The sequence below is a fragment of the Drosophila subobscura genome, chromosome U (assembly GCF_008121235.1).
Source record: "Drosophila subobscura isolate 14011-0131.10 chromosome U, UCBerk_Dsub_1.0, whole genome shotgun sequence".
NCBI classification, from domain to species: Eukaryota; Metazoa; Arthropoda; class Insecta; order Diptera; family Drosophilidae; genus Drosophila; species Drosophila subobscura.
This window is the reverse complement of record NC_048534.1, coordinates 13993858-14006579: the sequence shown is the minus strand read 5'-3', so window position 1 is coordinate 14006579 and position 12722 is coordinate 13993858. Positions and strand designations below refer to the sequence as shown.

The following is a 12722-nucleotide window of genomic DNA, read 5'->3' as shown; positions in this document are numbered from 1 at the left end:
CAGTGGCCATGAATGCAAGACGAGACGCCGCAGCTCTCTGGAACAATGGGCACATTGGCAGTAACCAGTAACCAGTCCATGGTCCACGCTGCATGGTCCATGGTCCACGGTCCATGGTCCCCAGTGCCACACCACAAGTCCCCAACATCGGCATCGGCATCGGCATTAACATTAACATTGACTTTACACGACTTTGGGGCGATCTGGCATTGGTAGCTTCATATTTTTATTGTTGTTTGCGCATTGCGCATAAAGAATGTTTGCATTTCGGGATCGTGTCTGCGTCCTTAAACTCAGTGCCTCTCCCTCCCATTTCTCAGGTTTTATTTGCAGTTGCGGTTGCTGCCAAAACGCATCTCCAAACGAATATGAATCGGGTAGGGTATGGCGAATAAGGGAACCCTTTGGCAGCAGCATCAGCTTCCCCTTTAGATGGATCCGCTCAAGGGTATGCAATCTTCGTGTTATCTGGATGGGCTGGCATTCCTGCTGCTTGCTTATGCAAATAATGGTCCCTTGTCTGGGTCACGTTTATATGGGTTGTACGTTGTAAAGTGTCAATTTCGCAGATGCGCGAATCCCCACAGATATATCAAAGGCAGAACGTGCAGCTTATGTCATAATCTAAAAAAGAAAAAGAACAAAAGGACAGAGAATAGAGAGGAGATGGTCCGCTGCTGCTGGGTGTTAATGTGCAAGCGAAGAACGAGTCGCAGCAGCATGGATTTTCCCACATTTTGCCAGCTTGTTGGCTCGGCCATTGGCCATATTTATGGACATTTGTTCTGGCTTGGCTACTGTTTGGGCTGTTCGCCATGGAGGCACTTGTTGCCTTCTGCTCCGGCTAGAACAATGGGATAGTTTGCATGTTCAATTTCCACCATGGCCAGGCCAGGCCAGGCCACTCCTTCCTCCTTCCCACCAGGACTTGCATAATGAGCTGACAGCGAACTGGAATCTCCAGCAGCAGTACGGACATCCCTCAGTACCCATCACGAGCGGGCAAACGAGCGAACAAGAGCCGCCAATGAGGTAGCTAAATGAGCGCGACCGCAGTTGCCGCTGCTGCTGCCTGGAAAGTTAACAAATTGCTGCTTTATTGCCAACATCTCACTTAAACACAAAAACTGAGACCCACAAACCGTCCGGAGGAGTGCTCCCCTGATAGATGTGGCCCGGGCAGCAGCAGAATTTCGAACGAAAGTCAACCCATTAGGATAACTATCGCGTGAGAGAGCGGAGTGGGACGTGAGGCGGCAGGGCCAAAGAGGAGACTGGAGCAGCAGCCGGCAGAGCTGGGCCGAGATCCTGACTCGCCGATGCGCAGCTAAGTGGGCTAAAGTAATGGGGGGAGACCGTACCGGAGCGGGGGCCATAAGTACTACGCCGCCTGATCTCTGCCAGTGCGATTGCCGGCGCGCATGCGCAATAAACAAACACGCCATGTTACCGTTGTCTGTCCGCCTCGACTGCAGGAACAGTGGGGCGCAAAGCGAAGAGAGTGTGCAAAAATCAAGGGTACACAAGGGATGATGGGTGAGAGCTTTCAATGGATTTACAATGATCCTATGATCAAATCTTTTAAAGGCACCAAACAGGCGCAAGTGATTGCAAATAGCTGATAGAAATCACTCGAAATTTATGCAGAAATATTCATAAAATATAAGTTTGCTCACTCCATAATTTGATACACATTTTTCACAGCTTTGGTCGCTGCCCAACGACTCCTTTCCGTCCCATGGTACACAGTCCTGCCTGGTCTTGGATGCTTTATTGTTTTGTGGCTCTGTGGGCTTTCAGTTGGTGTCAGCCAGTGGGAGTTGCGCTTGCCAGAAATGAAATAATAATTATTATTAACTATTAGCGTTGCTTGGTAGCAGCAAAGACCGTCCGAAGGAGGCCCCAAAATAAAGACGAAACTGAGATGCGGTGAAGCGCCTTCGCCTTCGCCCTTGCGCCAATTGCCACCAGTTGGGGCAGCTTTTGATTGTTTATGACCTTAAGTTGTCGTGCCGCAGTGAAAAGGTCATCATTAGCCGTGCCATGGCAGCGGGCCTTTTGGGGATCTCAGCTGTGCTCCAGGCCCAAGCCTTCCTGTGGGCCTGCTCCTCCTCCTCGTGGTGGAGGAGGCGGCGTCTAATTTGGGGCCGCCGCCGCTCAACTTCTGTTCGCGTTTTGCCACGGACGGATGGCGGCATTTTCCTTTACCATCGCACTGAGATCTCTTTTGGGTCTGTCTTTGATTTTTATGATGTTTTAATTTGTTGCACGTTGCAGTAAATTCGCTTTATGGCTCTTTAATTTTATTGAAGGACGGGAACAGGTTCAAATTGGGCTTTGATTGGAATAGGTTTGAACTCGGGTTAATATGCTCGGGCGGCAAATGTTTTGCAACTTATGGGAAATGTTTCAAATGGAAGTCTCAGAAGTCCCCCTCCGCTCTCCCCTTGACTTCCCGAAGCACAAATCTTTAATCCAGAAATTCATTTTAATGGACTTGTCACTGCTCAATGCCGCCATTAATTATATTTAAGCTGATTTCGGGCAACACAGCAACGAAACGAAACGAAACGAAAAAATAATAAGAAATGTTGACAAATGCCCCAGGGGCATGGCTCTACGTCACTCAAAAATGTAACCTGTTGCATGTGTGCCCTCTCTGGGTCTCGGAACACACCTCCGTAAACAAATGATCCAATTGTCTTCTGCATGACTTAATAATTTCGATTCTTCTGAAACTAATTTTCAAACGAACAGCAACAAAAAAACAGACACAAAATTAAGCGTGACGAAATCTTTTTGAGTGGGAAATGTCGCTTTGAGTCAGCCCGACAAGTGTGTCCAGCAGCAGCAGCAAAACAACAACAACAACAACAACATCATCATCATCATCATCTTGGTATTGGATGCCAATATCTATGGGTAGGATGCTGGGCAATGTGAGACGCACACGTTCGGTTCGGCTTGTTGCTGGGATTAGCCTAAAAGCATTTTCTCAATTTTTGATTTTAATCCTTTTTTGGTCCGCTCTGCGGGTAAATATTTGTTTGAAATGTTGTTTTGGATCTCTGTTAATTGGCGGCGACATGTGTTTGTAGCTTTTTTCGTGTTCATTTGTGTGTATGAGGAAGTATCTAGCGCGGGAGATTTATTTATTGCGGCTCAACATCAAATGGCTGCGGAGCTTCGGGATTTGATCTGGCGGTGTCTTGCATAAATGAGGGTCCGTTAGGTGATCCGCGTATGGATTTGAGGTAAGATTTCAACAAGTGATGGAAGAGTCAGCTGCATGGAGCTGGGACTCGTGGCTTTGTCACAATTCCTTTATCCTTGCCATTGTCTTACCCAGCTGGACAGTGTAAATGCCAACGAGAATCAGTAAATCAGTCCAGCCTGCGGCAGGTTTGGGTTCTCCAGTTCCCAGTTGTCGCCTTGCAGCTCGCTGTGACTAATAAAATGTTAAAATGCAAAATATTCGCGCTAAAAAGAAACCAACATCGAAATAATGTCAAAAGCCAACAAGTTCGATTTTCATACGCTCTCCGAAGGGTAGCATAACCTGTGCGGGAGGTTTGTAACTCCCCATGTGAGGTGTGTGTGGAAAGGGTATTCGCAGTCCCTACTGTGCCTGTTGCCTGCTGCCTCTTGTGCGAAATGGTCAATGGTCAAGCTGGCAGTGTTGTGATTGCGTCTGTCGTCCGAGCACCCCTCTGCGACTGCGACTGCGACTGGGACTGCCACCCAACCTGTTGCATGATTCATTGGCCTGAGTTACGAGGCTGTGCCAATTCTGTGGCATTTGCCTGTGATTTTCGAGCCTGAGCGGGCGCGTGCCTGTTATCAGTGGCAGGCCAGCGTCGGGGTCGGAGTCGGAGTCGGAGCAGAGTCATGCCGTTCAACGGTTACTGACAGCTCCCGGAAAAAAGGGAAAAGAAATGCCAATGGATTTCTTCGTAAACGCATTTCGGGTGGAGATTGCCCAACAGAAGGCATTCCAGGGCAGCGAGGCAGCAATTCGCTTTCACCTCAAACTCATTTGGATCTATTCAAAGGGCCGCCAGAGCCAGAGCCAGAGGCAGAGGCTTTTCCCTATCAATTAAATGCATTGCCGGGGCTGCAGATGCATATTATTTTCCCCCTGATGGGGCAGCCAACTCAATTAAAACTCATTAAACCATTTACCATATTCATAAAATAACAATAAGGCGCAAAAAGTGCCGCCCAGCTCCATGATGGCTGTGGAAACATTTTCCCTCTAATGCATTTGTCATGAACCTGCCCGACCCGACCCGACCCGAACCGCACCGGACAGGGCAGGCAGCTTCAAACACAAATCGACCGACGAGCAGGCAACAGGCAACGGGCAACGAAGATTATTCGACCTGCTCTCCATTGTGCACATGATGGGGCTGGGAGCCCGTTGGCGGCCGTTGCAGCAAGTACACGCTAATGGCCAACAACTGCCACGGCAAACCAACAAGAGTACGACAGCTCGATGTACCCAGCAATGTTGCTCCATGCTGTTTCCTGCAGCCCTTTCCCGACTGTACATGCCCTTCGATACCCCTCAACAAGTATGCTAACTGCAACAAGCTTGCCGGCCGCACGCTGCTAACATTATAAAGAAATTGTAATAACAATAATGGCTCAATAATTTATTGATAAACCCCAAGAGAGTTGGAGTCCCCGTTCGAAATGGTGGGCAGGTCACCTTAATTCTATCCATGTATCCCCCCAGATACTTGTGTGTGTGTGTGTCTGGTGTGTGTGTGTGTGTGTGTGTGTGTGTGGACAACGGTACTTGATTTGATTTCTGTTTTGTTTGGTAACTTCATTTGAGGCGGTGACCAGCGGGGCGACCCAGGCAGCGACAGAGCTCCGTGAAGAGAGCGCGTAGTGGAAAGACAAAAAAATGAGAGAAAAAAATCGTTTAGCCAGGAATCGTGACTCCCACATTTTAACCCTTAACCCCGGCCACGAGCGAATGAAGTTGGCTTTTTTTCGGGGCCCCGCAGTTCAAGCCACAACGGAGAAAGAGAGAGATGGAGAGAGAGTGTAGGGGAGCAGGGTTGTGGCTGCTCTCTCTGCGCGGCCTGAAAATTGAAACGAAAATAAAACAGTCGGTCAGGTGGAGGGAGCTCTGCCAAGGGGGGGGGCCTGGATTTGTATATCAACAACAATAATACAATTTATTACCTCTGCCCCCCTTTTGTTTTGTTTTTGTTTTTCGTTTGTGCAAATTCTTGAACTCAAAATGACAATAAATCATACGAAATTTGGGATTTGGTTTTCGTTTTTCGCTTTTTTATTTGTTTCTCTTTTGCCATGCGGAAGGAGAGCTTTCTTATATAAGTCACAGGCGGAGCATTTCTTTGGGGACACTTGCAACAGCGCGGCACGAGTCAGTGCATTGTGTGGCCTCAAAGGAATTTGGATGCTGCAAAGGCAAAGTTTTGCCTGACTTTATTTGAATATATTCGGGCAAGTTTTGCCCACAAAATTGTATCAAAAATATGTGCAAAATTCCCCCATTTTAGTGTGAAATTCCTCCCTTGCCCACCCTCCAGCCGGCTACATCAAAAGTAACCCTTGCAGCACTTGTTGCAGCACTTCTCCCCTCCCCCCACCCCCTGCACATGCCAAGGTGTAAATGAAAGTCAGATTTACGCAACTTGCACCGCAAACCTCGGAAACTGCAGCACCTTGTACGAGTGGTGGACACTTGCCGCGGGTCAGCAGCTGGCGTTGTGGGGTTCCATGGTTCCTTCAGCGAGAGCGAGAGAGCGGGAGCATCGTCATGGGGTCTCATTTTTATGGGCAGCAGCGACATGCAAATTGTGGAGGCAACATTTTCGATCGTGTTCTAATTTACAAGCGAGTGGAACCGAAAGGAACCACCAAATTCAAAGCCAATCACGTCAACATTCGCCCAAGAGAAGGAAGCCAGCCAGCAGGGGAGAGGTGGGGTCGCACAGGTTACGTGCTTGTAAATTCAAATTTTGGTTGCCGTTTCGGCCAGCTCGAACGTTGGGCAGAGGTGCGTTCTCCGCTCTCCGCTCTCCGCTCTCCAAGCCGCTTGTTTTCGTGGTTCATTGAGCTGTGCGCCGTGCATAAATTAATGAAATATGAAAAGGAGTTGGTTCCTGGCATCCCTGGTCCCTGGCCGGACCGCACACAATGTCGAACATGGTTTATTAATTCAATTTGTGCCTAAATTAACGTGTAAGTGGTTCATATTGAGTTACTGCAGCGACACAAAACTGAGCGAAATACAAAATCAAGAGCAAACCTCCTTGCAACGATTCCCTGCCATGCCTTTCCTTTTCCGCCTGTTGCGTGTGCCACTGCCATCGTCATCGTCATCGTCATGGTTTTGGGTTTGGGTTTGGTCTTGTCTTTGGCGTTCGCATTTGGGTTTGGGTTTGGGTAGCTCCCGACATGCGTTTTTGATATGAGCATTTAGATTATTGCCGCGGCTTTGCAATAAAATGCGCAGAAAACGATAGCCAGACACGGATTCGATTCCTAATGTGGGGCACTTGAATTACGATTGCATTTGAGGCATGGTTCTCTTTGGCTTTCGAAAACGGGGAATGGAAACGCGGCGTATTGAGGCGAAATCAATCAAAGTGGAACACTGACAGGTCGCTCCCTCCCGCTTAAGCCGTCGATCCACCTTATCGGCGTGCCCATGTGTCGCCTATCTGTGGCCCATCTGGCGGCAATTTCCATGCCCGTGCTAAGCACTCGCCTAACGCCGCCATAAGCCTTGACTAATTGGCGAGGAAATCGCTTTTCCGATAAATAACATTAAAAGCCGTCAAGTATTTATATTTTTTCGCTGTTTTTTCGCCACGCAATCGTTGAAGTTGTGACAAATTCAGAAACATTTTCCAATATTATTTATCGAGTGGTCTCCACGCCACGCTACGCATGCTCCATGCACAATTCACGCAGACAACTGGCACTGGCTGCTGCTGCTGCTTTTCGGTCTGTTTAGTTCGGGGGATTTGTCCAAAACGAACGCGAAATCGACAACAAGCATTTTGTCTAGCCTGCCATGTTTGATTTGGCCTCAACTCGGTTTTTTTTCTGGGGCAACCGCGCAGCAGGAAGAGGAGCTGGGGCGCCACGGAATCGGAATGGAGTTTGGGTCAATGGCAGGTTGGGTGGGCGTACTATCAAATATGATTTCTAATGCATTGATGTGTCTTTTTCGCTGGTGGCTTAACGCACTCTTTTTAGGGGTTTTTATAAAACAAAACTCAATCGAAAAACTGCTTAATTCATCGATTTTAAGCAAGAATTTAAATGTTTTAGTAGACATTCTCTATTAACTTTTTCACACTCCGAAAAGTTTTGTTTCTGCTGCTTTTTTGGCTACTAAAAAGGCAATAAAATATAAAAAATTATTCAAATTAACACCGAGATTAAATGCCCCAAAATCTGAGAACTTTTTAGAACAAAATCCGTATCTTGCTGTTGACAATTCTTCAGTTGCTTGACCCAGTTGCTGGACTACCGCCATTAGCTGCTATCACTGGCTGCCGGCATGACGGAGCCATTAGAGTGCCACTTCCCGTGGCAACCCTGACATCTGCCAAGCCCCTCAACTGCGGTCTGGTTAGCATTTGATTCATGGGGGGCCCACCACCCGCGCCAGTCCAATCAGCAAATCATTAACAACTAATTAAATTATATAAAAGAGCCATTAATTAAGCCTTAAACTCAAGGCGGCCCAGAATGGATTTGCGTTTCCTTTCACTTTACAAGGAACTCCGAGGCAGGCAGACCCAAAGCCGGGTTCTACAAGCCGCAAACAAATAATGACAAGAACTTTGCGCTCAACTTTTGCACTCTGACACCCAACTGTGAACCCGGGCTGGGCTGTGCCTTCACCCCGCACCCCGTTCTTGGCGGCGGCAGTTGTAAATACTTAATAACTGCATTAATAACAGCAATGACAACGTCAGTGGCGGTGGCACAGTAATGTTGTAACAACAATACTCGTAATAACACGCGCTGCAATTTGCCAGAGCGGCAATAAAAACTACCGTTTGGGCCAAGCTTGGCCACATGGAATGAATGAATGTCATTAATTTGACAACAGAAACCGTTAAATCAGCAATTCAATCACCTGACGGAGGGACGGCCGAACGGGCAGGCGGGTGGAGGATTTGCGACAGAGAAACGGTTCTGCCCACTCCGCTCTCTCGCGCTCTTCGCCTCTCTCTCTTTTGCGGGCATCCCGCTCTCTGCGCTCTGCTCTCTGCGCTGTCGCGGCGTGAGTCTTAAATTACCAACCTTGCCACAATTTCAATGCGCATTCGCATTCGAATTTGTTTGCAGTAATTGGCCACAGAGTCCGGGCGGGGAGGCGCGGTGCTGTCGGCTGTGGGCTGGGATCCAGCTGTTGCTGGCTGGCTACTGAAACCCACCGCCGCACCCACCACCAAAACAAACCCAGAACGAGCGTGCACAGTGGTGCGAAAAGTGACGAATAAGGGGAATAAAGAATATGGGAATTACTGCAATTAAATTACCACTAACACAGCTGAGGCAGAAGCTAATAAATAATTCTATTTTACAGCCGAATATTCATAAATAGTTTGCAAAGAAATAAATAATATTTTGTTGAATTAAAAATTAACAGATTGTGTTTTTTCACACTTATTTGAAAGCCACTGCCCACTGTGCGCGCGGAGTTCGCCTTTTGCCTTTCAACTTTTGCTGTTGCTACAGGTGTCTGCCCGGACTCTGGTCTCCGGTCTCCGGTCTCCGGTCTCTCGCTCTGACGTTCTCTTGGAGTCTGGCCCGTGTCAATGACAGTTCAATGTGCCCCGCGATTTGTTGCCACCGCTGCTGCTGCTGTTGGAGGCTTGCTCCGTTGCTCTGGCAACAGTTGTCGCACATGCAAATCGTGACTGTTGTCCATCACAGTTTTGTGCCGAGTTGCCAAACTTGCCAGTCAGTCAGTTCGTCAGTCAGTCAGTCGTCGGCTGTGTAATTTGTTGGTCTTTGCTGGTGTTTTCTTGGTAGTTGCACATGCGATTCGAGTGATTTGTTCAAGACGTTTTGATTGATTATTGGTGTGCATGTGGCAGAGCGACGACAAAGCTGAGACGCCAGCGATGCCAGCGATGCCATCGATCCCTGCTGAAGCTTTGTTTTGGGCACAGTCATGCCCCGCGCTTATTAATTATTCTGACCCAGAAATCATCCAAATCCGTACTCTGTTAAGTATCGGAAATCGGAGAGCAGCAGCCACACTAAGACTCAGACCTGGGCCTGGGCCTGGGCCTGGGCCTGCCATGAATTTACTTTTGTGCTCGGCGCGCGTTTGTTGTCAGCCTCGGCTTGAAATATTTACCACCTGTGATGAATAACGCTACATTTTCGTTGATTGTTTTTTATCCGTGATTTATCGAAAAGCAACAACAACAACATCACAATCACCATCGCCATCGCCATCGCCAAGCCATGCCCACATAATGTTGATTACTCAGGTGTCTGGAGTGCGTGTCTGGCTTTGGATTTGGGATCTCCTCGGCGGAGCATGGGGGCCCGTGTACCGTTAATTAATTTGCAAGTTTTTCCGTGTCCAAGTTGATTTTTTGGTGGCGTTGTTTGTGTATGTTTTAGTCGGAATTTGTACGGCAAAGTGCTCACAGGGTGGCATTCGTCAGTGGGCTACGAACGAGCTTTATGCGGGACACAAATCCCACAAAGAAGTACTTAACCAACGCGATTAATCTTAACATTAAACCAGCAAGAAAATATATAAGTTAGGTCGGGGTGTTGGGCGTTATGCAGTCGAATTTCTCTTTGTGTTCTTTGAGATTTTCCTCTGTCGAAGCTTCGAAATATCTGGAGCAGTTTTCGAGCTGGAGAGGGGCTTTGCGCCCTTTGATGGATTCGTGGAGTTCTTTGTGGCCGGCTTAGAATTGGTTACAGCTGGAGCCTTGCACTTGTTGGCCATTTGAAGGCGCTGATTTTGTGCCCGATTTTTGATGGGCAGCGGACCACTTGGAACCACCTTTCTTGCGCCTAAGGGCAGCAGCTTGTGCGCACTGGGCTTGGCCTCTGGAGTGGGAATGCTGGTGTCCGTTGTGGTGTCCGGCAAGGGCATCGCTTCCAGGCTCTTGCCCTGAGCCAGTATGGATCGACTCAGTGCCTCCGTCAGCTGACGTGTCTCCGCATCGGCGGCACTCACCAGCGTGTTGATGCGCTTCCTCTCCTGCCGCTCCTGCAGCAGGCGCTGCAGCTGGATGGCGCGAATCCGCTCGAATTCCTGCCAAAAGTTGAGACTTGGCTGCTGCGAGTCGCGGCTAAGCTCCCCCTGCAACGCCATCTCATGGGGCTGGTCCTTCCTTGAGCTGGACTCGGACATTTTATTTGTTTCGAGCTGAGTTTGCTGCTGGAATTTGGAATGTGTCCAGTAAGGTTTGGAGAGACTTTTTTATTTCAAATGAAACTAAACTCTACGCACAGTTCCAGTGAGTTTCCCGTGGGGGGACAGGTACAGTGTCTGCCCAACTTCTACTGATCTGCAGCCTCCAGCCCCTCGTCACCTGCAGCTTGGAGAGGTGTGCGGGTGGGTAGACATGGGGCATGACGTCTGTTGTCGGTCGGGCTGGAGGCAGTTTTGATCGATGTGCGTTTTCTAATTGCTGCCAACTTTCTTCTTAATTGTGGCAAGAAAAATGAGGCCCGTATCGAAATGGCATGGAAAGCACAACGAAAAGCAACAACAACAACATCGCATAGCTCAACGTCGCCTCTGCAGTGGCGGGGGAGAAATTGCTTTCATGTAAAGAACTCTGACGATCCCTGGCTCTTGGGTTCTCTGCTCCCGCAGCTCTCAATCAATCATGTGCATGGCTAGAAGCTCGGCGACTTGGCCCAATTGTTAAAGGCAAACAATACAGCGATACGATCACTTTGCTCAATTCCATTTAGTTCACAATGAAAACAAAATTGCCAGCCGTTTGACAGGGGTATCCGCTGTTGTTTTCGTTCTCTTTTTTTTGTTTTCATTTGGGCGTAGGATATCGGCAATCTGCGGCCGGGACGCCCCGCTGTGCACTTGTCGAAGCCAAGAGTTCAATGCGCGGCTACCAAACAGGAGAGCCAGAGCCCCACAATTTATCCTTTATGGCTTTTGTTTCTGCAGAAGTGAAAACAAAAGATTGTCATCGGGCGGGAGCAGGGGCACAGTCTCAGGTATTTTGCATATTTTGCATAAATTCAATGCGGATATTTATGTATGCATTATGGCCATGGTCATTTCATACTCTAATTGGGTGAAAGTGCTCGCTGGATCTGGATCTAGATCTGTCTTTGGCTTAGAAAGTGTGACAAGACTCTGCGCAGCCATCATCAGCGTCATGGGCATCCACAGCCACATCCACATCCAGAGACCCTGTCAAATCAATATCTATGGCTATAGCTTATACCTGTAGCTGGGCAGCTACATATATAACATACATCACCCGCATATATAGGCATCGTCAGCAATCAGCCGAACAACAAAAGCTCCGTCCAGCTCAGAAATATTCCCAGGCCGAGCAAGCGTCGATTCAAGTGGAGTCGGGCTGGAAAACTAGAACTCAAAATCATACATCACAAGCAATTACCGACTAAAATGCGGCAGAGTAAGCCTCGCACGGCCAATAGTTGTTGCAACTTGCCAGCAAGCGACTCCGACTAACCTTGGATCGCTAGTTAAAGAGCCAGCAAAAAATCGAATAGTGGGCAGCTATTATTACTGTTGTGAATACTCTTTGGCACAGGAGATCTTACCCGCTATGGACTGCAGGTTGCTGAAGGCGAAGTACGTCCCTCTGCCAAAGAGCATTCAATGTTCAGTGTGTGTGTCCTGGCTGCTCCCCTTGTAGTCCACTGATTCAGGCTGCTTGCTGTTGTTGTGTATGCTGGCCATGCATCATCATACCATCATCCCATTATCACATACCACAAGCCAAGGCAAAGGCAAGGGAAGGCAGTCCAGTGCAGTCCAGTCCAGGCAGCCTGAACCTGAACCTGGGACTGAGACTGAGACTGAGACCGAGCTCCTCCTCGGCTTTGACCGACTGAGGCGGCACTTGAATGCTTGGCATGAAATAAATCGCGTGTTTATTGTGCCAGCGGCAACGGCGATGGAGATGGCAGCGGCAGCGACTGCGACTGCGACGTTCGCTTCAATGTTGCACATGGAAAATTGAACGCAATAGAATGCCACTAATCGATCGGGCTTGAGCCAAAGAATTGGTTGCTGGATGCGCCCCCAGATACAACAGAGAGAGCAACAAAAAAATGAAATGTTTCAAGTTCAAATGCAAGGTGCGGACTTTGGCGTGGAGTGGAGTGGAGTGGAGTGAAGTGAAGGAGTGCCTGCCGAGACTCGAGGAGAGACTGGCGCAAGCAATCTCGAAATAATCTAAACGATTTGGCGAAAATCACGTCGAGCATCGTCGGCATCGGCACCCGGCACTGGCACCCGGCACCGACTCCAGCATTGGCATCCACCTGTTACGTTGAGCTCATTTTTAATGCCCCAAAACGGTGCAGGAGAAGGAGTCTGTCTGGTAATGGCCGAAAGGAGGCAGGTCGGCGGTCGGCGGTCGGCATTGAGAGCAAATTGCAAAAGCCAAATTCAACGAATGCCAGCGCACAGTTTGGCATAATAATGAAGGCGCAATCAACTCGACGGCTGGCGGCGC

At 48.7% G+C, this 12722-nt stretch overlaps 1 protein-coding gene across 1 annotated transcript; it reads right to left on the bottom strand.

Annotated features, from left to right (window-relative positions):
* Positions 1-9303: 9303 nt before the first annotated feature.
* Positions 9304-10443, bottom strand: LOC117900481. The gene has a single exon (XM_034810866.1). It carries the CDS (start codon positions 10388-10390, stop codon positions 9806-9808), a length of 585 nt encoding a protein of 194 aa, XP_034666757.1. The 5' UTR covers positions 10391-10443; the 3' UTR covers positions 9304-9805.
* Between the last annotated feature and the right edge of the window lie 2279 nt (positions 10444-12722).

Coding starts and splice junctions, on each gene's coding strand:
- LOC117900481 (XM_034810866.1), bottom strand. CDS start 10,390: ATGTCCGAGTCCAGCTCAAGGAAGGACCAGCCCCATGAGATGGCGTTG.